Raw genomic sequence first — 24122 nt, 5'->3', positions numbered from 1 at the left:
AAGCAGGCATTATGAAAAAGATAGGATTTTGCGAGATGCGGTAGAAATAGAAATAGTCTGAGTTTTGGAAAAAGAGCGAGTTAGATTTGAATTCCAGCTCTGCTGCTTTCTTCATGTGTAAACCTTGGGAAAGTCATTCAAACTCTCCAAGCCTCCCTCATGTGTTGAATAGTAGGACTAATATCTACATGAAAGGACGGTTGTAAAAATTAAATTGAATGAGGTAACCAACATAAAATGTTCATTATAGGGCCTGCTTTGGCAGTAAGTGATCGACAGATGTCAGTTTCCTTGTCACACTGCTGCCTCGGCTGCAATTAATTGCAGCCCCCAAAGCACTTAGTATTGTCTGCATTTCATCTGCACAACAACCGTGCGGGGTGGCCATTACCACGCCTGTCTTTAGGATGGGAAGTTCAGTGACTTGCCCAGGATCACAAGCTGGAGTGTAGGCCCCCAGGGAGTGGAGGCCATGTCTTTTTGTCTTCCTACAGTGCCTCAGTATAAGCCTGGAGAAGGTACACAAACAGAGCAGAGCAAGTGCTCTGAGCTGGCCCAGATGGACTTCCCGGGAAGCTTCACAAGAAGCGTGGAGAGAAGGACGATTCTTGCAGGGGCATGAAGAGACCCATGCATGAAATGATATCAAATTTGCTGGCTGGCTTGCTCTCACAGGAGGAAAGACACAGCCTTGAGGGATGATCAAACACCAAACGCCCTTAAAGAGAGAGCCAATCTTTCTCATCTTACTTGGAAGAAGGTGATAATAGAGAATTTGGAATAATCAAGTCCTTTAGAGAAGAGACAACTGAATGACTCTTACGTATTGAAACATATCCCAGGGGGCCAAGGTGGCCAATGCTTGTGCTCCAATGACCTGGGGGCACTGATGGGAAGGCCTCCCCCAAGGGGCTATAGGTGTGTACTTGGTTTACACACTTTTATGTACTCAGGTAATTATGTATTTTTGAAGGTTGTGACCCTGGTACCCTGGGATACGAGACACATTAAGATTGCCTCCTCCCACCACTTTTAATGAAGTGGTCTCTTTACAGAAGCTCTAGAAGTGTGAGACTTATTTTAAGTGTGGGTGTAGCCTCACCCAGATTTGGATTGGCATAGGATCAATCAGAAAGAAAGGGAAAAGAATAACTATTGCATTTACTCAAGCATCTATTATATGAGTATTGTGTCATGTGATTTTCACAAGAACCCAATGAGGGGCAGGTGCTGTGATCATCACCATCTCAGTGAGATCAAACACCAGTAACTGGCAGAAATTGGGTTCAAGTCACATCTACTCAGTAATCAAGTCTACGTTCTTTCCTCTGTCCTTTAACAAACACCGAACTCTGGTAGATATATGAGGCTTTTGCATGTGTGCCAGTGTCATCTGAGTGACAGACAGCTATCAACTGCCAGTATCCGCTAATGATCAGGAGACTAATCAACTGTCCTTTTCACCAACTTCTATTTCCGAAGAGAGACTTTAACCTGGGTCCCCAGAGCTGTGCTCCTGGGACCATTGGGAGCCTTATGGAGACATCCCCTCTAGGCCTGTCTGAGGCCACAGTGGCCTCAAGTGTGGACCTGGGACCTTCTGATGTGACCTGATCTCTGAAGATGTGAGGTAAGTGACTAACCCGAGTCCTAATGTGCAGCTAAGGACAGAGAAAAGTGGCCAACAACGCAGGACAACAGAATCCCAGAAGAGCGTTTCTCAAAATGTGGGTCTCCCTGCACTATCAGCATCTTGGGGGCAGAGTGATGGGCAGGTACCTGTATTTTTAACAAGATCCTCAAGTTTGAGAACTATTAGCCTAGGACAAAGAGGCTTTTTAGTGCTTAAATGTATCACAATGACAAAAGGAGGCCTCTTCTCAAAGAAAAAAGTTTCAGAATTTAGCAGAAAGATATTGGCATGGAAAGAAGAAAGGAAATCTAATCAACATTGATATGGTTTGATTTTAATACTTACCCCACTAAAATGCCTATATCAAAAGTATAAATTTCCAATATTTTGATGTGTATATTAAACATATCCTAATTTTTATTCACGATGAGGAAGTTGCTTTATTCTGAGATGGTGACACTGTTTTCAGAACACTAAGCCTAATAAAGTCACTTAAAATAAGTGTTCCTATGTTATTAAGGTCTCTTAAGGCACTAAAGGTTTTGGGTTGGTGTCTCTGGCCTGGAAACATCCATAAGTAATCGTAATTAACTGCCTCCCCCATCCTAAGCTTCATTCAGAGACTTGTCCTAGAAGAGAAAGGATCAGAGGCTGAGACATATCTCCTTCTTGTAAGTGTTCTGGGGTTAAACTCTTCACTATATAAAGAATACTCACAAATCAATAAGACAGAGGTGAGCGCCACAATAAATGACAGCAATTAAGACAAATGTACAGACTGCACAATTACGACAAATGTGCAAATCACAAAAGGAGAAATTAAATACCAAAACATAAAACTATACAAAAAGACATTCAACCTCAACAATTTTAAAAAATTAAAATAACAAGAAGATGCTGCTTGTTTTTATCAAGTTGGTAATTTTTAAAAAGTATAGGCAATTTCAGAATGCACATCAAGTATCTTTACAAGTGCATTCTCTTATAACCATTTTTAGGATCTTTTCCTGAGGAAATAATTAAGCGTGGACGTATGATTTAACTATGACATTGGTCATGGCAATGCAGTTTATAATTTATAATAGTGAAAAACTGAGAAAAAAAGTAAAAAATGATTTAAACATGCAATGGAATAGTATGCAGTTACAAAAATTATTTTGTAACTGAATATTTAATAATGTGGGAAAAGGCTCAAGCAAAGAATATTTAACATTATGTTACAAAGCACGATGCACAAAATGGTCCCATTTTAATAAAAGGCTGCCCAGATAAGTATATAGAATTGCATGCATGAAAGACTAGCACAATAGATGCCAAAATGTTAGCAATGGTTATCCTGGATTGTAAGGTCATAGGAGACGTCATTTTCTTCTTTTTGCTTTATATGCTCAGTATAAACTTCCATTAGTGAAAGTGCATTCATTTTTTTAAATAAGAATAAAGTTATGTACAAGAAAAGAAAAAAACATCCAATATGATCGACAGTATTTGACAAACATGTCCTGTTTTTTACATCTCTTTACCATAGTTCTAATTTTTGTTTGCCCCTGAGATCTGTAAGCTCCCTTAGGAAATATTTAGCTTGAGACTAAAGGTCAGAAAATTTTTCTGTGAAATTAGGGAGGAACTGGAGGGGACCTTTGATGACTGGATTATCCCCCGGCCCCCATCCAGGGGTCTGCTCAGAAAGTCCTTATGGGGTTGCTGGGAAGTAAAGATGCTGAGAACCACCAATTCTAATCTGGCTGAGTCCCAAGCCATGGATCACATGACTTGTCATCCACACTGGTGATTTTTGAGAGTGAAAGGAAGTGCTACTAATAATTACATTGAAAAAATAGATGTAAGCCAGGACTGTCTCATGCCAACCAGGACATATGGTCACTATGGTTATAGGGAACTGACAGACTCATGGCATCGACTGCTGAAAAATATTAGGAGCTGACCAAATCTTTCATTTCACAGATGAGGGAACCGAGGAACAGAGAAGGGAAAATGTGCTGTCCAAACTTGGCTAACCCATATGAATCATGAGTGCACTCTTCTGAAGCTTAACTCAAAAGATTCCTCTGTGTGTGTGTGTGTGTGTGTGTGTGTGTGTGTGTGTGTGTGTGTGTGTGACCCACCATGAAATCGCATGGTAGAACGCTATTGTTTTCTCTCCTGAAACTCCACTGCTATGAGTCAGATCAAAACTGACCTATGTCTTTTGGCCCTTAGAGTTCTAAATAAATATCCTGAGACCAGCCACAGAGGGTGAAGCAGTCTCCTCCAGTATTCTCCTTAACCTGAGTCTTTGTTCACTCAGCCAGTATTTATGAAACACCAGGAAGTATACAGAAGTCCTGTTTCATATAACACTGTTAGTAGATACACCAATTTTTATAAGCGAATGTGACCAGGAAGTGTCTGAATTGAATGACATTCCAAAGGAGCTTTTGTATTCTTTAATTCACTAATAAAGGTGGAGAGGCGGACGGGTTCCCTTATTCAGATATGTTTATATTGTTCGAACAGAATGAAGTGCTTTCTTCCCTGCCAAATTTCCAAGGGTAAAATCATTGTTCCCAGTTCCATTTTTCCTTTCAGAAAACATGCTTTTATGGTCCAAACTTGCTCCCAAGAAGCAAAGTAGGGCAGTGGGAAGAGAAAAGGCTCTGGAGTCACAAATACTGTATATATTTCAACAGTTCTGGGATGCACAATTTCCTCCCCACCTTTTAACATTTCTTTCATCAGTTTCATCAGAAGGCGGCATACTCTGAGTGAAGTCTTATTAAACACTTGAGTCCTTCCAAGGAGGTTGCGATAGCTTCTGCTGGTCACCAGGGGGCAATGTTGACCCGGGACCACTTTAAATTCTCCGCCCGACTCTTTTTTCTCATAAGACCACCTTCAGAGTGTGAACTCAGGCGGCAGATCTATGCGGATTCCATTTTGTAGTTTAACTTCTTGGGGGGCTCTTTTTTTCCTCTAACCAATACCAGAGTATAGGCCTGTGGGTTTCCTCACTCTCCCTGTCTGCTGAGTGGGTTTTTCCTGTTTATTCTTACCCTGAGGGTGTAAGCCCAGCTTACTGGGAGGGAGTGTTTCCTCTTAGACTCCTCATGTCGGGTGATTTTCCTTAGTGCTGCGTAGAAAATGGAGCATCTCACAATGGATGGTACTTTAGAGTCAATGAAATACGGCAGCTGGATTTTGAGATCTATGACCTCTACCTAACCTCTAGGAGGCTCAGTTTTCTCTTTTGTAAGTGGGATAGTAATGTTTCTCTGATAATGCAATAAACAGGTATACAGCAAACAGGCAGAGTGGGTACACTCTGATACTATTCTCTAATTCTGGAATCCTATGAATTGGAAGGCCCTGTTTTTATTTTGGTAAGGCTCTAGGACGCTTTCCTACTTAATCTCTCTCCCAAATCCCTGCCCTGTGCCTCCTACCCCAGCCAAAGTTCAGAGTGGAGAGGATGAAGATAGCACAAGATTGTCTTCTTCATAGAAGGGCCTGAGAGCAAGGCCCCGGGGCTCCGGGGAGAGGCACTGTCATGAAGAGATAAGGCACTGGCTTTGGGGTCACAGTGGGCTCAGATCACAGTCCTTGTACAGTTTGAGTTTGGACATGACATGTAATCATTTCTCCATGTTTCCATTTCACCAAGTATAAAATGAGGCTCATAAAAACATCTACTTCATACTGTCGTTGTTAGTCAACTTGTGCAAACAGATTAGAATAGTGCCTGGTATTTGGTAAATACCCAATGATTATTACTTATTATATATTCTCTGCTGAGCAGCAGCACAACCCATAGAGAGGGTCTCAGAGCAAGAGTCAATGGGGAATCTCTGTGACACAAGGGGAGTGAATGTTTTCTGATGTGAGGTGTTCTCTGCCTGGGGAACCCATGCAATGCATAGCACACACTCTAGATGGCGCAAGGCGGGCTGTCTGGGCAAATCCTCACATGTCCATTCAGGATGCTGCCCTTTGTTTCTCCAAGAATAACCTCCCCTGGTCACAGAAATCAAGCTCAGATACACTGTGCCTCCCTCCTCCTCTAGATTCATTCCTGCTGCATCACCAGGTGCCTGCAGATAAGATGGAGACACTATTGAATAAAACACATTAGAAATTATGGTCTGCAGGGGTCAGGTCATTAGCAAAGCAAGCACCTCTTTAGCAAAAATGAATAAAAGGGTTTTGTATAGCTCTGGATACAGGTATTTACACAGATTAATTGAGAAGATTCTTTGCAAGACCACCCTGCTCTTCCTAGCTCCTTCAATGCAGCAACCAGGAAAGGAAATGCATTTAATTTGGACCTTAAGCCCTTAATTACACGAATAAGAAAAGTCCACCTGCTGTTTTGCGGGGGGAGTGTTGAGTGAGGCAAAATGTTTCTTCTCTTTTTGTTTTGTTAGTCCATAGACACAATACATTTCAAATTGTGAACCGCAGGGGAAGATATTAATTTTGGAGTTTGCAACCCTTAAGTAGTTATCAAAGAAACTCATTGGGAATGGTACGTGTGCACGGAAGTGTGAATTCTCCAAACCGAGGAAGGTAGAATCTCCCCGGCAGCTGAGCAAGCTCACAAAAAATTGCTCACTGGAACCTTGCAGAGTATCGGATCAAACTCCTGAAATTTGCTTGCAAATTCCCTGCTGTTCTTGCCCGAGGTTCCTGCAGATGCCAGCCACCTCCTGTGCTCAGTCAAGGAAGGTCTGTCAGCTTCCATCAGTGCAAAGGAGCAGCCCCTTCAAGCAGGGACAGCACCCACCTCCCCACAACACTTTACAGTTCAGAGCTGGGGTGGGAGAGGGGCTTGGAAAAAGTCATCATCAATGTGGTGATGCCTACCATTTTTGAACACTTAAGCTGATCAGGGCATGGCCTAGATAGAGCTTTTTGTAATAACCGATGAGGGAGGCACATTCACTAGCCTCATTGTACAGAACGGAACTCATGCTCACAGGATTCTTCACTTATTGAAGGTCACATAGCAAGGGAGTGGCGGGAGTGGAATTCAAACCCAACTCAGAATCCACAACTCTTCTTCTTTCTACTGTGCCTTCATCAGGGGGGCGCTGAAGCAGCAGAAAACTGGGAAAATGGGAGAATAGGCATCTACAATCTAAGAAAGACAGTGTTTATCACTAACGCTTATGTCAAGTTATTGGGAGCCCTCATATTTTATGTTAGAAGGGTTGTAACTGATGTGAATTCACCTAAAAGCAGAGGCAAGTGGGTGCTAATGTCACTTGCGTGAATAATCTCAAAGTGGAAGGAACGTCTTTGTTCTTTTTGGCATTTTTTCCCTAAAGAGCAAAGCTGAGGCTCTCTTATCTAACCAGCATCTCCTTTCATGGCCTTCAGTCTGCTCATGATTTTAAAGAGGAAAAGAAAACAGAACCAAACCAAACCAAACCAAACAAACAAACAGGAAACACACCAACCGAAACCACAGCCCCTGGGCTCTCTCTCTAGTCCCGTGAACGTTGACAATGATTTACTTTGGAAAAAGAGCCACACTGGAGACCCAGCTCTACCTTGTGCTCCAGGCTGGAGTCTTTAAACATCAGTGAGAATGGCTTGATATGCTCTCTTCTCAATTTATCGCCACTCCGCAAGTCGATGGTATGTTCTATTCTCTTGTTAATTTCCTCAGGCCCAGACTGGACATGCAAAGCTTGTGCAAGATGGTTTGGAAGTAGATTTATTGAATTTCTTGTTAGGGCAGCCAGAGTCTAGGGGGAAAGCACATGCAAACACAATAAACCTGCTAGTCCCCGTTGGATTAAAAAGAAATGCAATGTTTTTTAGATCAGGTTGCATTGCAAACAGTAATCGCATACCATGCAGTTGTATTCAGTGAAACCTACGGAAGTCAATAAGTTAGCATTTGGTTCAGAGAAACACAACCTGGCAAAATATGGCATCAAGAGGGACACTTCCCTTTCCTCTATGTAGGTGCACTGAATTCCTTTGGTTCAGGTATTTGGAGAGTTGTCAGCTTAGAAACGTTAATCAAGACGCTTTCTCTAACCAGGCACATACCTGGTATGAGAGAAAGAGAACCAATACAAATAACAGAAAGTAAAATATATCTGAAAAGCCCACAGAAATGATCATCTCCAACCAAGCGGAGTCCACACGTTCATGTGATCTTTCCTTTAATGGTGGTGGAGAGACTTGGGGATCCATGGTGGATCCATGGCTTGCATATTTTTTAGCATTCCTCATGGACAGACAGCCAAATGTGCCAGGATCTGCTCCTTCAACTTGATAAAGATTGTTAGATTTTCACACTTCACAAATATGTTTTTCCCCATAGACTATTATATATCTATATTTTCATATAGATATATGTATTTAATTTGGTTTAGGGAAAAAATGCAAGCAGTTGCAGCCTGTCACCATTCCACAGGGTTAAACAGCAGGAGGTGGGGAAAGACACAACCACTGTGGTTGGTCACTGGGTGTGGCCAGATGGACATAGAAATAGCGTTGGCTTATGAAGACACACCAGGTTTCACAGGGAGGCCTCTGTCTCCTGGAGATTCAGCTGCAGGTGACAAGATCAACTGATTGGATCTAGCCAAATGCAATGCTTGCTCATAGCTCCAAATTAAGGCAGCTTCTTTGCAAAAAAGTGGGAGTTGGAGCTCAAGGTATATAAGGACATCTCTTCCCCCAAGAGATTTCCTTGGGGGGAGATATAGGATGCAGCACTTGTGTAGGGTGGGGAAGTGAAAACTCCCTGCCTCTGTACACACTCACTGCATCTGCCATTCTCTGCCAGCCTCTCAGCCTGGCCACGTATAGACCACAGGCTAGACTGAGATAAGGATGATGGAGTCATCAAATGGCAGCCTGTGAGAGCTGACAGAGTACCTTAGAGACCCTCCTGCCCGAACCTTTCATATATCTGTGAGCCTCAGAGAGACATGCTCAAGAGCCATCAGGTCATCCGTAGCTGGGTCAGAACCTCTGACTCCAGAGCAAGAGCCAGGGTCAGGGGCTTTGACCTTATGAAGCCTTCTAGACCACTCCACAAGGATTCTTCCCACGGTACCGTTGGATTCTTCATTTTAACCTTCATGGAGATATTCAATGTAACCTAAATTCAAGCTCTCTAAAGAATTCTACATTAGGGCTTCATCACTGGTAGAATTTACTGAAACTCTCTTCTCCAGCCCCAGGATAAAGAATGGAGTTGCATTTGCCAACATGAGAAAGTAAAGTACATGCTCTTAGGGCGCTGAAGCAGTTAATTTCAGCTCTGAGTACCAAGGAGGCTACCGCAGAGAAAAAGATAGATGTTAGGGGGAGGAATGGCAGGACCAGAGGTGAGAAGAAGGGCTGGAGTGGAGTGCAGAAAGCAGGGACCAATGTTCCAGAAAATTGAACAGCAGGATTCATGCGGGGCCAGAGGGCTTGAGGCCCTAGGATTAAATGCTATTGGAACAGCATCTCAGAAGGCAAAGGAGACTGGATTGTCAGCCATGCTGTGGATCTCCCATCGGCTTCTTGGGTGGAAATTCTTTCTACACAGTTTGCAAAGTGACAAAATTTAGTTTTCTGTCTTGGAGAGGAGGTAGAAAAGACGCTCACCCTGCCCTTGTCTGGGCATACATTCTGGCTCAGAGATGCCAAAATGCTCCCCTGGCAAATGCTTGAATTTGGGGTCTAGCAGCTGGAGATGAAATCAGCTAAATATCTATGTACATTCATAGTGAGGCATTTCTATCTCTCTTTGTAATTTTTATTTTCTTAGAGTTTTGCTTCTTTGAACTAGTTTGAGCCTGTCCACTCTACCAGTCCCTCACACCTTCAGTGGCTCTTGGACCTTTGGATTTCACAGAGAAGGGGAGTTGCAAAATGTTGGGGACTGATGTATATAAATTACAGCAGCAGCAACAGCAATTACCACAACTACAGCTCTCTAATATGACCATCATTTCATAAAAGAAAGGACATTTTTTTTTTCCCAACAAGAATGATACAATCTCAGAACCATAGAGAGTGCTTTATGTTGAATGCATTTAGCTTAATGAATAACTCATTTAATGAGCTTTGTCCTCATTTTTCTCATATTGATGGGCACTGGTGAAATGTCATCAGGGACCTACATTGGTCTGGAGGGGGACCTTTGGGAAACTAGGAATAGATGTTGCTTCCTGGTTGCCTGTACCACTGACCACTTTTGTAAGGCAGAGACCAATAAAATCTCTTCCTTTCAGGGCCGGCCCCGTGGCTTAGTGATTAAGTGCGCGCGCTCCGCTACTGACGGCCCGGGCCCGGATCCCCGGCGCGCACCGATGCACCGCTTCTCCGGCGATGCTGAGGCCGTGTCCCACATACAGCAACTAGAAGGATGTGCAACTATGACGTACAACTATCTACTGGGGGGCTTTGGGGAAGAAAAGGAGGAGGATTGGCAGTGGATGTTGGCTCAGAGCCGGTCTTCCTCAGCAAAAAGAGGAGGATTAGCATGGATGTTAGCTCAGGGCTGATCTTCCTCACACACACACACAAAAAAATCTCTTCCTTTCAGGGGCTGGTCTGGTGGTGTAGTGGTTAAGTTCATGTGGTCTTCTTCGGCAGCCCAGGGTTTGCAGGTTCAAATCCTGGGCGCAGACCTATGCACCACTCATCAAGCCATGCTGTGGCAACATCCCATATACAAAATAGAGGAAGATGGGTACAGATGTTAGCTCAGGGCCAATCTTCCTCACACACACACAAAAAAACCTCCTTCTTTCAGAGCTTCCCTATACCTCACAAAATTCTGTTGGTCATCTGCGTGGCTGCCTCAAACGAGAGAAATTTGGAAGCACCTGTCTTTTTTCATCATTGCCACCAGGTTATAGTTAAGAACTGGGAAGGAGCCCTTGCATCAAAAGGTCAATGATGCCGAGGTGGAGAATTCTTTTCTTGTCCAAGGAATTATTTTTATTCCTTGCAATTATATCCCTAGTATTTTATGCAGGCAGTCAGTGCTCAGTGATCCCTTTTCTGATCATTTGTTTTGTCAATTGCATGTAACAATTGTATGTGCTGTTTGACCAGCAATCTCTCCAGTACCTCATACCTTCAGGACATATACGCTCAAAGGAAGACCAACATCAATGCAAGAAGTCAAGCAAGTTGGAATTAGGAAGGGGATATCTGCTTTCGTTTAACCCCCAATGCACTGCAAAGCATGAATGACTTTGGGGGCAACTATAGTTTGAGATTATCTCAAATGTGATGCCCCTCCTCCTCCACTAGTAAGGCCACTAAGAGCTGATCACATGTTCACCTTCAGTGGGATAATGCTGCCAACACCAAAAATTCATACGCCATTATCTTCACAGTGATTCCTTTGTAAGTAGCATCAGGGAAATGCGTAACATGTCTTATTTGCCTATTTAGAATCATACTGGAATGAGCTATTTTTAATAAAATATGGCTTTCTCTTTTTAACTTACAACACCAGGGTGAGTGAGATTGGGATCATGTTAAAAAATAGCATAAGCTTTCAAAAATGATTCCAATCTTAAATTGACCTCCAAATGTTGAGACTGTTCTTTCACACAAACAACTTAAGCAATTGGCTAAAGAATAAGAAAAATTAATGGATGAAATGAAAGGAAATGGGAAATGCCATGAGAATGATTGAATATAATATATATATATAATTGAATACATATATTTGAATATATTTCCATGTATAATTGAAATATATATTATATTTATATACAACAATAAATGTGTATATTTATTTATACTGGCGGGTGTTTTCACATATTTGGGAGGTCAGACTGGAGGAGCAATGTCAGGAAATATCCAAGTTTGCAGGTGAGCTGGTCTCTCTTGTCTGAGTCTCTTTACAAAAGGACATTGCGGCCCTGAGATTTATCCTAACTGAGATGCCCTCCTTAGGCATTTCAGAAACTACTTTCTCACTCACAGGTACTTAAGACAGATCACAGTCCAAATGAGAACCAGAGTCCCTTCTGAACCCAAGTTCCTGAACATAGAGTCTTGCCCGAGAGTCTTGAGGTTCTGGTAAAAATTATTACCAGAGGTTCTGGGTATCCTTCTGTAAAATGCATGTGAATGGGGCGGGGGGAGCCATGAATCCTCTTAAGCTCATAATTTGGTTCACGGCCAGAAGACTTTTGCCCTATGTACATACTGAAAACCTACTTTTCCCACAGGTCCTATCACTTCATGGATGGTCATAACCTTTGGTATTCTTCAATCAGTTTGTGTCAGCAAATAAATTCTTCCCAATGAGATTTCAGGCCGAAGATGTACTCTCTAGAAACAACCAGTTTTGTTGAGTCAAAACCACATTAGGTTTTATGGATCACATATTCCAGTCTCAAAACACCCTCTAAAGCATCCCTACAGACATTGTAAATCAGCTTACATAGTTTAGGTGCTGGAGTCTGGGGAAGTCACCACTCTCATTACTAGATCCTCCTAATTAAGTTTCCCCCAGAAGCCGTGTTCCAAGGAACACAAGAATGAAGGGGTACTTCTTTACAAAATGGTTCTGTTGACCAATCAGTTTAGGAAATGAGAATCCATTATTTGTTTACTGCCATCTCTCTTCACTACTCTCCTTGAGAAAAGGGACTCTGTCTCTTTTGTTAATATCTTTGTCCTGAGTGCCTATGCCAGTGCCTGGCACTAAGTATACCCACACTATATGTTTGTCGAATGGAAAAATTCTTATATTCTTCCAATGGAGTCTCACAGTCCACATTACTGAAGTAAAGACACTGATAAGTTTTGCAGAAATGAGACTCAACCTTTGCATTTTCCAAACTTTTATAGCCACAAAATCCTCTTTGCTCGAATCACCTCTACATGTTCCATGGAATGCCATTTGGGAAACAGTGCTCTCAAGTTCTTCCCTGCTTTTGTTCATAACTTCTACCCAGTGGACCTCTTTCTGATCTCTGAATAAGATCTATTTACCTTCCTCCATGTGGCCACCTTCTAGCATTTGGAGTATTCTGCCTCAGGCTAATGGCTTCAATTTCCCCAATGACTCCGTAAGTGACATGGTGTCCACATATGGCACAGGCTTTCTAGTTTGTCTGTACCCCGAGCATACTACTGCATGGAATCAGACCCAATGCAAATGGCATCCTACCTTGTGCTGGGGCCTAGACACCGGCCACAATACGACCTATTAAACAATTACTCAGGGGCCGGCCCCGTGGCTTAGCAGTTGAGTGCACGCGCTCTGCTACTGGCCGCCCTGGCTTGGGTCCTGGGCACACACCAATGCACTGCTTGTCCATCCATGCTGAGGCCGCGTCCCACATACAGCAACTAGAAGGATGTGCAACTATGACATACAACTATCTATCGGGGCCTTGGGGAGAAAAAGGGAAAGAAAGCAGGAGGATTGGCAATAGATGTTAGCTTAGGGCTGGTCTTCCTCAGCAAAAAAAGAGGAGGATTGGCATGGAAGTTAGCTCAGGGCTGATCTTCCTCACACACACACACGAAAAAACAAAGAGCCAATTACTCAGTTCATTATATTTTATGCACTGGAATATGCAGCCTCTAGGCTGCACTCCTACAGCTACATTAAAAACCAATTCAGATGACACCTCCTCCAGGAAGCCTATTCTGAGCTGCTCTTATCCTCAGCAGAGCAGTTACTATGATGTATTATAATGGCCTAATTGTGTTTTTGTCTGTTCCTCTAGGCCCTGATCTCCTTGAAGCTCAGGCACCGTGTTTTATCCATAACTGAATCTCCAGCATCTGGCTTATTTTGTAGGTTCCTAATAAGCTTGTGTGGAATAAATGAATGAATGGATGGAAGAAAGGTTCTCTAGGGCATTCTTTCCAATCTCTTGCTACTAAAAGCCCCTTTGTTTTTTCCTGTTCTCCCCCAAATGGAGTCCAAAATGAACTCCAAATTCAGAAAGATTATGTTTCCCAAACTGTACTTATTAAAGTAGTTTGTTTTCCTACTGTTCAATCAAATGCCTCATTTTTGATCAGCAGGAGATAAAAGGCCTTACCATGATAATTGAATATAATTCCAGCCAAGACTAAGATCTTTGAAAGGCAGCCTTACGATGCTTGTCAATTTGATGTTTTATTCAGGTTCCTAGAATCCAGAGAAGGCTTGTCTCATTACTACCTCCCAGTGCTGGCTGCTAGGGCATCACAGATGGAAAAGCACTGACCTAGAGCCCTTTCTGGGACCAAAGCCTAGACTACTGTCATCATGAGTGTTTCCCACGAGCCAGCTTGAAGCAGAAGGTTGAAGTCATCAGTGAAAGGGCTTCATCGTTTAGCTCCTCTGGGAGGTGGACATGGCAGTCTGGAGATTAGCTATAGGTAGTTGTGACCAAGGTCCCCCCAGTGAAGGCCAGCTTATTGCTGATTTGCGCAAGACCTAGAGAGGATGCCAAGTCCAGCAGGCTCAGGGCCTCGCTGTGGGTCCTCCGCCTCTCCTGTTGAGATGACCTATCCTTTACAAAGGATAGGAGTGTTGAGATGACCTATCCTTTACAAAGGAGCCAGACTCTCAGGCTGGAGTCTGCACTCCAAAGCAGCTTAGGCCAACGGCTTCCTCAACCACCTCCTAGACCACCCTTCCACTGCCTTTATGGCAGCATTTCCCCATGCCTAAACTTGGAGGCCTCTGTGGCTCCATCTCCAACTGGCCGCCTGCTGGGTGTGGGTTGTGGAAAAGGTAGAGATTTTACCTTTCAGTTCCCATCCCGCTTCCTATGTCCTACCTTTACAGGCAGATGTGAGAAGAAATTGCCAGGAACAAGCACTACGCCTGAATAAGAGCACCCGGGTGTACACATTAGAGCTATTTTCTCTCTGCTGTTTGTTAAAACTCCAATCCAACCCCCAGAAGAGAAGATTCCTATTCTTTTTTAAAAATGTTATTTTTTTTTCAAGATTGGCCCTGAGCTAACATCTGTTGCCAATCTTCCTCTTTTTTCTCCCCAAAGCCCCCAGCGCATAGCTGTACATCTTAGTTGTAGGTCCCTCTGGTTCCTCCATGTGGGGTGCTGCCACAGCATGGCTTGATGAGCAGTGAGTAGGTCCATGCCCAGGAGCTGAACCGGCGAACCCCGGGCTGCCAAGGCAGAACACGCAAACTTAAGCGCTGCGCCACCTGACTGGCCCCTATTTTTATGTCCTTTTTAAGAAAGCTCACTTCATGGGAAAGCTTTGAGGTGATCTAGTCTACATGGTTTGCGTCAGGGCCTCAGGGAGAATATTTGCTGTGTTTGAAAAAGGCACAAATCTAGTGATGGGGGATTAGAGACTTCCTTGGATGTGAGATGTCATGCTTTTCTGTAAGAAAGCTATAAGTGGCATTTGGGTAAACACTGATTGGGGACCCTTGGGAAAATATCCACACGGGGCTTCCCAGAACCACCACAAAACAGCTTTTCCTTTTTAGAGGAAAGGAGGTGCTAGCGAATTGGACTATTCTCTCTCAGCGAGGTATGTTAGTCAAGATTGTCACGACTTTTCCTCTCTGCACTGAGAGAAAATGAAATATCACATTCAAATTCCATGTCTCATGGTTTTTTAGCTAGGCTTCCTACTTAGTTCCTCTTCGTTTTTTTTCCTTTGGATATTTATGTCACCATAATCTGTTTCCCAAACAAAGCAGAAGAATGTGTAATGAGATCTTACCATGGAAGGAGGGCTATGGGATACTGCTATGGGAAGAGGTTGAAGTAATTTTCATAATAAGCTCATAGCTTCTGCTCCAGGAAACGAAATAACCAGGGTCCACTCCGTTTGCTGAAATAATAGTCCAGACATTTCCAGCCAGCCTGCTGCAGGATGCCAGCACCCCTCTGTAGCCTGGTTCCCAATCCTCAATCATGAGCAAACAGTGTCAGTCTAGGGCCCAGGCTATTTGGAAAATCATCACTTCCCACCTTTAGGCAGAACTGGAAGTTTGCAAATATTGTCTGGATGTTATATTTGATAAAGCATAAAGGATGTGTGAAATCCTTTGATCGGCCTTTGTCACTTTGTGTCCTGAAATTTGAATCTGTTTATGATTAAGAGAATAAAACAATGACAGGGGAGGTACCCCTAGTTCTGGCAGATCCCACAATAAGCATTTATCAGTTTGCTACTCTTTTGAACCCCACAACCTCACTCTTGACCTTTTGACTAATATCAATAAGCAAAATCCTTAGAACAGTTTATTCATTTTGGGGTTTAGGGCCCAGACATGGTAGGCTGTCTTCCCAGTGTGCTTAGCCTGATATTAAAGGCCTTGCTCTTTGCTTCAGTTCATCCTACTGGCTCATGGTTTTGGACATACACTGGTTTTGGTTATCTATGGATGAGGTGTGGGCAAATGGTCAGTGTGGCTGAACTTGCAGGCCAATCAAAACTCCAGGTGACCAGGGAGAACTCTCAGGATAAGGAGACTCAGAACCCAGAGAGGGAATCTCCAGTGTTCCAGATTTCATCCCAAAGCCCTGGGCCAAGGACCTCAGAGCTGGGTTAACCCAGGACAAGTGGTGTCTGACACTGATTCTGTCTGCCTGAGAAGCTTGTCTGGCTCTGTTTCGCTGATCCTCTATTAGCTAATTCAGGATTCCTTACTCTGATATTACCCTTTGAGTTCCTTGGAAGATGCAACTTTCAGTTTGTGAATGTGATTGTGCCTGAGTCATTACACACTTGGGCCATTTTTAATCAAAAAGAGTTGTTAAACTTTGGCAGAATTGGCTGAAACAGAACTTGGAACATCTTTAGATGTGGCCACTTGGAGGCCACATGATTTGAGGCAAGCTGCCAACTGAATTTTTAGCTTTTAAAATATCACATCCATACTAATGTGTGGAACAGATATGTAAACCCCAGCACTGACTTCATCTCAGGGTTAGGGGTGGAGTGAGTGACAGGGATGGGGTGAGCCTAGGGTGGGAGGCAGGAGTCCTGCTCCGGACATGACTCATGAGTTGGGGAGAGAAGCTGACACATTAATGGTTTGTTTAAGGGACCACAGGGTGGGTGTGAATCAAAGTGCTCATAGCACTGAAATCACTGGGCCGAAATGTCATAGGCTGTTGTTGGAGAGGTGACCACTATCTCTTTGACCAAATGACCTTGGGTTAGCAATCTGGATAATTTCAGCTCAGGAAATGAATAAATAAACATATATCAGGACCTAAGTTACTCAGTGTTCTTGTGAACATCAAAGATGTGGATTTTTCAGAAATGTCAATGCTATGGGGAAAATGAAAGTGTGTATGTGTGTGTGAGTGTGTTTTCTTAACAGAAATTTAGAGAAAACTGAAATATAAGAATTACCTGAACTTTTTTAAGATTTTGATTTGATTTCATTTAGGAATATGAAATAAGTATTATAAACGATAAATTGCTCATTTTGCTGTTTTTACATCTATAGGTCTGAGTTTTTTTCAGACTCCTGTTATACAATTTGCTAATTAAATTTAGTTATTGATGCTTTCCTTCGTTTGGTTCCAATGGAGCTACAAATTACTGCCCTTCAAGAATCCAGCCTCTCTTACTTTTCACTAGTCATGGCAGGACAAACCTGGGAAAAGAAGACACTCCCCAGGTTAGTGTCATGTCTTTAGGACTTTGTGACTTCTACTTCAGCATACCCTAACTTTTCTACGACACACTTTTCTATTGGAATCTTCTAATTAATTTAGCTTTCCTGGGCTGTTATTATCCCCAATGTTTATTCCTGAGTTTATCACTTAAGAGCAGTCCTGTGTTCAAGTATGCCCAAGACATGGAATCCTGAGTGGGTGCTACCAAATATGATATATACAGAGTCCTTGTCATCTCATGATGTGAAGAGATCCTTTGAGGACTGAAAGTGACATAAAAGTCATAGAGCAGGAAAGACACAACAGAATCTAATGGTTCACAACCTGGAATTCACAGAAGTAGTTTGGGGATCCTTGAGATGTGAGAGGACCTTTCAAAAAGTTCCTTCAATACTCAAGGAATTACCACTGTAATTCCTTTTGACCCTCGGTGAAGCAAAAGCAAGTACATACACAAATAGCCAAGACGGGGCTGTTCAGGCCAACAAAAATGTCAAGTGTCTTTGCTCTGGGCTGGAATTAAATCACCTTAGAGTGCCAACTCTCATTTCCTTGTGCAGAGCAGTAGCAGTGACGGGTCATGACACATGTGCCAAATCACTTTAAAAGATGGGAATACCAATTCATTCACACCAAATGCAATTTTATTTGGAAAGAAAAACCTCCATCCATAAGAATTGCACTGGGTCAAAATAATAAAAGGCATCCTTGATGGAGAAAAGATGGAAAAATCCTGATGTAGCTCAATGAAGAAATTTTACAGTGAAGAATCTTAGCCTCGTCATAGGCAAAACTGGCACCAAGATTTATAAAACTTAAATCCCAGTTCTATTTTTTCAAATCAAGGAAATAAACAAGTCAGAAAAAAAAATCCAGATTTTTGCTTTCTCTCCCTAACCATCGTTACATATTTAAAATACTATACATTTATCTTCACATATTTAAAATAGCATACATTCATTGGTTCTAGTTCCTCAGGCCACAATTTTATGGCTTCCCAAACAACTAGTCAATCCCTGGTGAATGAAGAGTCCAACTAGGTCGTTTAGAAAAGTTTCAGCCAGTTATTGGGCATGGAGTAGCCATAGGCTGCATCTTATACACTTGCCAACTTAAACGCACACTTTCAGATCTGCAGTTCTACGTGAGCCACAAACTCATCTCTACCTTTATCTCTTCCACCTTAGTCTACCCCTGGAATGTCAGAGAAAGAAAGAATGATTAGTCAAAGGTAATGGATCAAATTGCTTCCTTAATCCACTCAACGCTCTCTGGAAGCCTTCAAATCCATTTGCTTTCCCGAAGAGAGTGAAAAACCAGACCCCTCTAATGACTCTTCCTGGCTGACCTCAGTGGCTATCCTCTGAGTCAGGGCTAAGGACAGCCTGGGGCGTTTTGTTGTCAGCAAAAGCCCTCTTACCAGAAGAGTGCAGATTGACTTCAGGGAAATGTCCAAAGCCCTCCATGTTCTCTACTCAAAAAGCCTGCAGATGTCCCATCCGATGAACATCAAAACTTAATCCGATGTGAAAATGGTTGAAAACAAATTACCTATGGAGAAAAATTTGCCTATGGTTTCTTGCATACTAAGACTGAACCAGGACAATTAGATATTCAGCAGCTTACCACAGAAGCAGTAAGCTCTGAAAACATCTTCCTCTTTAAGACCAATACCCAATATTTCAGGTGTTTTTCAGGGGTAGGAATTTCAGGTCAGAGTTCTCTGTGGGGAAAGAGAAGCCTGTGCTTTGGTCTTGAGCAGCACAAACCCAGGCTGAGATGGTGGCCTTGGTGCTTCCCTCCACGTGGAGTCGTGTTCCCTCCTTCTTGGCTTCACCCCTGCTTGTCTGTAGATCTCAGCCTAATAGTCACTTCCTTGGGAAGGTCTTTCCTGATTATCTTGGATCAATGTTCTATCCTCTACTACACTGTCTTGCTTTAATGATAGCAATGTTCACACTGGGCCAATTGATCTGTTAGTAACACCAGTGGACTGTGAACTTCTTAACAGCTTGGACCTTCTTCATCTCTCTATCCCAAGCACCCAGTACAGTGCCTGGCAAATTGCCGTTGCTCAACGAGTAGTTGAATAATGAATGACTGAATGAATGAGGGAACAAATGAACATCTTGGGGGGACTGACTTGCTCAAGTTGAATGATAGAAGTAAAATGAATTTGAATTCAGAGATTTCTTTTTCTTGTGGGCATTTGTATGCACAAAAAAGGGGCCTGCCACTTAGTTTGCATACTGCCTTTTAGGGGCAGAAACAGAAGGAAAGAAAACAAATCCCCAGGATCAATATTACTCGATAGGAGGACTTAATGATCATCTTGAAAACAGGACCCCAAAAGAAGGCAAAGTGTTTGTAATATTTGGGTGTTAATATCCGTATAATCAAAACTCAGTTATTCAGAATGCTGAGAGAAAGGGTAAATTTCATTCTCTAGTTAGATGAGATTTTACCTGAATACTTTTTTTTTTGCTTTAACTCTTGTTGCTGAGTTTGATTTTAGTGTTTTAAGATGGTTCACTAACTGATTATCATAACTGTTATCCTACCTTAGGATAACTGTAAACAGCAGGAGTTCCCATTGATTCCTGGTGAATTATTTGTTCTCTGGGATTTGAGTGGCAGGATTCAGAAGTGTAGGTAACTCACCAGTATAGCCACAGACTCCCAGCCTGTGTCTGAGGTGGAGAAATTGAATGGGGCAATGTCAGAGCTGAAAGGAAGTGTCAGGATCATCCATTTCATCCTGCCATGGTACAGATGAGAGCACTGAGGCGTGGAGGGGAGAAGTGGTTGCCCAAGGCCTTGCAGTAGTAAGTGGACAAATCAGGGCTATCACTCAGTTATCTTGAGTTTCCTTTCAGGCCCTTTCCACTATCATAGGAGCAAACTGGGTCCTGCAGAGATTTGTCTCAAGATCACAAGACTCACAAGCTACAGGACTAACCAGTTTACGGTAAGGAAACTGGGGCCCTCAGCATCAGGCTGACACGAGGGTTTTGATCAGCAAGGTGATCGGATGAGAACTCTGTCTTTTCTTCCAATGGATACAGAAAACAGGGTTGAAGAAAAGTCCTACCCGGGACTGATGAAGATACAGAACCTAAATATACTCTTATATCCTGCTTTCTAGCCCAGCCAGCCGTCCTCCCTCCACATTTCCTTTTCTTCTGGTGACAACATTCTCCAATCCAAGTGGGACTACATCAAATAGTTGTTTTATCATTGGGTAGATGTGAGAGACTCCCCAGCTTAGCCTTTTCCATGCAAACAATTATCTCATAAGGACACTCAGAGGGTGAGATGCTATCTGGTATGACAAGACTAGCTGGAGGAAAATCTGGTCATTTCCTGGAGCTTTCACAGAAAATTTCTAAATATCCCTGCTGAGCAAGTGATGCAACTGCAGAGGGTGAATACACACATACACACACACACACACACACACACACACACAACTTTTTATGACTGACTGACCTGGAAACAAGGTAGAAGGTAGAAATCTAGCATATCTCTTCAGGCCACAAAGGGGAGGCGTTGTGGCCTGATGGAAACGATGTGGTTTTTGGAGTCAGACATAACCGGGTTCTAATTCCAGCTCTGTTATTTACTGGCTACATGTCCTTCAGGGAATTAAGCAATCTCTACGAATCATAATTTTATCATGTGTAAAACAGGCACCTCACACTTACCCTGTAAAGCTGGTGTGAGAATTAAATGGAAAGACTGTGAGCAATGCTCCCAACATGATACCCGGCCCCAAACTCTCTACCTCTATTAGTATTAGTGACGTGTGGATATTGATCTATATTCCAGCAACGAAGCACAATTGCTTTCCATTCATTGTGTGGAATATAGAAATTCCATCTATGTTTTCAATCTTCACGGTGCACATATTGAATTCTTGATAACAATAATGATCAAAACCTGTCTATTGTGTAAAAACCACTAATATATTCAACGGAAGTACCAAAAGTGTACTTTCCTCCAGGTCATTCTTTTAAAAGGCCTGGAGGAGTAATAGAAAAATGCCTGGATTCTGTTGCCATGATAAATGTGAAAGGCATGGATGGGTGGACGGTGAGAATTTCACAACATCTCAGGGACAGACCCCAGGCTCTGAAAAGGAGCTTTGCTTCTACAAGCGTGGCTCCACTTCTCCTGGCATATCACTTGTCATAAAAATCAAGTTAAAATGATTAACATGCTCACACACTACATTTTATAGCGACATGAAAGCTTCACCTTTTGGTATTCTTTTTTTAATCATAAGTCTAAGATACAGTTTGTATGATAAGTCCCTTTTTGCCCCCTACAATATTCACAAGGCAGCCAAAAGTGATCTCTTAAAAATCTAAATCAGATCACGTCACTGCCCTGCATAAAATCTTTCTATCATTTCCCTTTGAATGAAACCCAAAATCAACCAGGCTTGCGGGATCAAGCTCCCATCCCCTTTGGCTTCATCTGCACCCCCTTCTTCCCTGCTCAATATGCTATAGCCACTTGGGCCTTTTTGCTCTTCTTCTAACACACCAAGCTTTTTCCTGCCTCAGGATCTTTGCACTAGCTGTCTCCTCTGTCTACGGTGTTCTTCTCCTGGTTATTTGCATGTAGGGTCCTTTCAGCACTCAGATTGAATCTTCTGACAATCCTATCTCTGACAATCTATCTGACAAATCCTATCTCTGACAAATCCCTGACAATCCTATCTGCAGTGACTCTATCTGCCCCTAGTCACATATCTCTATTTCCTTCATAGCACTTATATGTTTTGACTAATTGTCTGCATTCCCCACTCCCTTAAAATGTACACTCCTGGAGGACAAGGACAAAGTCTGTCTTCTCATTACTGGATCCCAGCATCTAGAATACTGAGAGCGTGTTAAATAATTGAATGCACAAGAGCTCAAACCCACAAATAGATTGTAGTTGTAGCCTGCAACTAGGAGGGAAAAATATGATCTTTAATATAAGGACCCTTTTCTTAAGTCTTCATTTTCATCCCAAATTTTGTCTTTGGGACAAAGACAAAATTCAATGACCATGATGATGACTTGTCCAACAATCTAGCCTTGAAATTTCTGGACATCCTCCCCCCAGTCAAAATATTAACTTTTGATCTACTTCAGCTACCTACTTCTACTTTGGTAACCTTAAATTTCAACAGTCCACCTGTGATCACAAACGATTTGCTTTCTAGTTTTCTTACTTTCATTTCACTCAGAGGCTCAGAGCATAGGAAGCCTCACTGGTAACTGAGCCAGGGTTCAGGGAGCCAAGACATCAAATCAGTGGGCAGAACCGCTGAACGTGTCAGGAGTCAGGGATGCAAAGCATGAGTGCTCAGGTGCCCAAGAGCAACCAGGGTACCGGAACCCAGAATGGGTCAAACCAGCAATTTGAACCCAAATGGACACAAATGTAGGGGTAGGGAAGATGCACGACATCAAAACCAAAGGAGTATCTGCAGGCATAGACAGGAAGTGGAAGCCTCACATAAGTGGCCAGAAATAACTCTTAGTGACTACTCTTGCTCCTCCAAACCACTGACTGACTCCTGAGATGGGTAGGGGGAGGGGACGGGGTGGAGTTGCGGTTCTTCCTGGAAACCCAGAGCTCTCTCTTATCCACTGTGACAATCTGGCTTCTGACTTCACCACCTCCTCAAATCTGTCTCTTGCCAATGATGTTCTTCAATCCATTCCAATTGGCAATTTTTAGTCTTCCTGTTACTGGGCCTCTTGGCTACGTTAGACTTTGTTATTGCTTCAAAATGTTCTGCTCTCTAGGCTTCCGTGACACTGCATTCCCTAATTCTCTCCTGCCCCCTTTGACTGCTTCCTCTCTTCCCGGATCTCTCCCAGGCACCTCAAACGCAACATGTCTCAAACTGAATTCCTAGTTGTTCCCATCCAACCTCTTTCCAGTCCAGCATTGCTTATTTCAGTGGGCAGTTCTACCATCCATCCACTCACCCAAGCAAAAACCCCAGAAGTCAAACTTGACTGGTTCCTCTCCCTTGCCACTCACATCTATCATTTCAGTCATTCATTTAACAAATTTTAATCAAGCCCTGTTATTTACTAGCTATTGTCCTAATTGCGGACTAAACAGTGCTACGTAAAACAGATATAATTCCTATCTTTACGAAGCATATAAACTACTGGCCGACTTTACCTCTAAAGTGTTTCTTCCCTCTCTTCCTCCTCTTTTATTACCAGCCACAGTTGGCATGTAATGGTTGCTCAATTAATCTTTATTGAATGAATAAATACACGAGAATGTAACTATTTGAATATATACTGTCTGTATAGCACAGATTATGGCACAGAATTCCGATGTCATTAAAAATATTTCTAACCACACATTAGGAATCAACGGAAGCCGTAAAACATCTGGCCAATGTAGCTGGAAACCCCCCAGTGAAGCATTAGTATGTTTTATCTTTGTTATGCAAACACTCGGATGGTCTGGGTTTTCTGTGGAACTGACTGGGTGTTTCGGCAGAGTGCAAGTTTCGCCAGACCAGTCTTGATCTCTTCCAGGCCTACATTACATCTCTGAATTGCTCATATGACTCACTGACTTCTAGAGTTAAGCATAAGTGCAAACTCTGAGTGCTTGTGACCATTTTAACTGACTCAGTCATTTCCAAAATGTTATTAGTGTCACTTAGCTATTTATGAATATCAGCACACATTCACTGGCTCTTAAGTCTGAAGGCAGCAAAATGAATTGAGATTATTCATGCTGAAGATGTCACAGATGGGTTGTTTCCAGGCAAAACTCAAGCATCATAAGAAATATATGGTATGGCTAAACACCGAGAATAATTGTCTTTAACTAATAATGACATCTTTTATAATAATTATTTG

At 42.6% G+C, this 24122-nt stretch overlaps 1 protein-coding gene across 1 annotated transcript in view; it reads right to left on the bottom strand.

Moving 5' to 3' along the window:
* The window catches only part of ADCY8 (adenylate cyclase 8), a 226922-nt gene that overhangs the window by 84661 nt on the left and 118139 nt on the right, over positions 1 to 24122 (bottom strand). Inside the window, exon 8 of the mRNA XM_004431063.2 lies at positions 7183 to 7380. Coding sequence (XP_004431120.1) covers positions 7183 to 7380 — 198 coding nt within the window. The remainder of the gene's footprint in view (positions 1 to 7182; positions 7381 to 24122) is intronic.

Source organism: Ceratotherium simum, chromosome 23, assembly GCF_057802395.1.
Source record: "Ceratotherium simum simum isolate JZ-2026a chromosome 23, ASM5780239v1, whole genome shotgun sequence".
Lineage (NCBI taxonomy): Eukaryota > Metazoa > Chordata > Mammalia > Perissodactyla > Rhinocerotidae > Ceratotherium > Ceratotherium simum.
The sequence above is the reverse complement of the archived record's forward strand: the minus strand, read 5'-3'. Positions and strand labels throughout refer to the sequence as shown.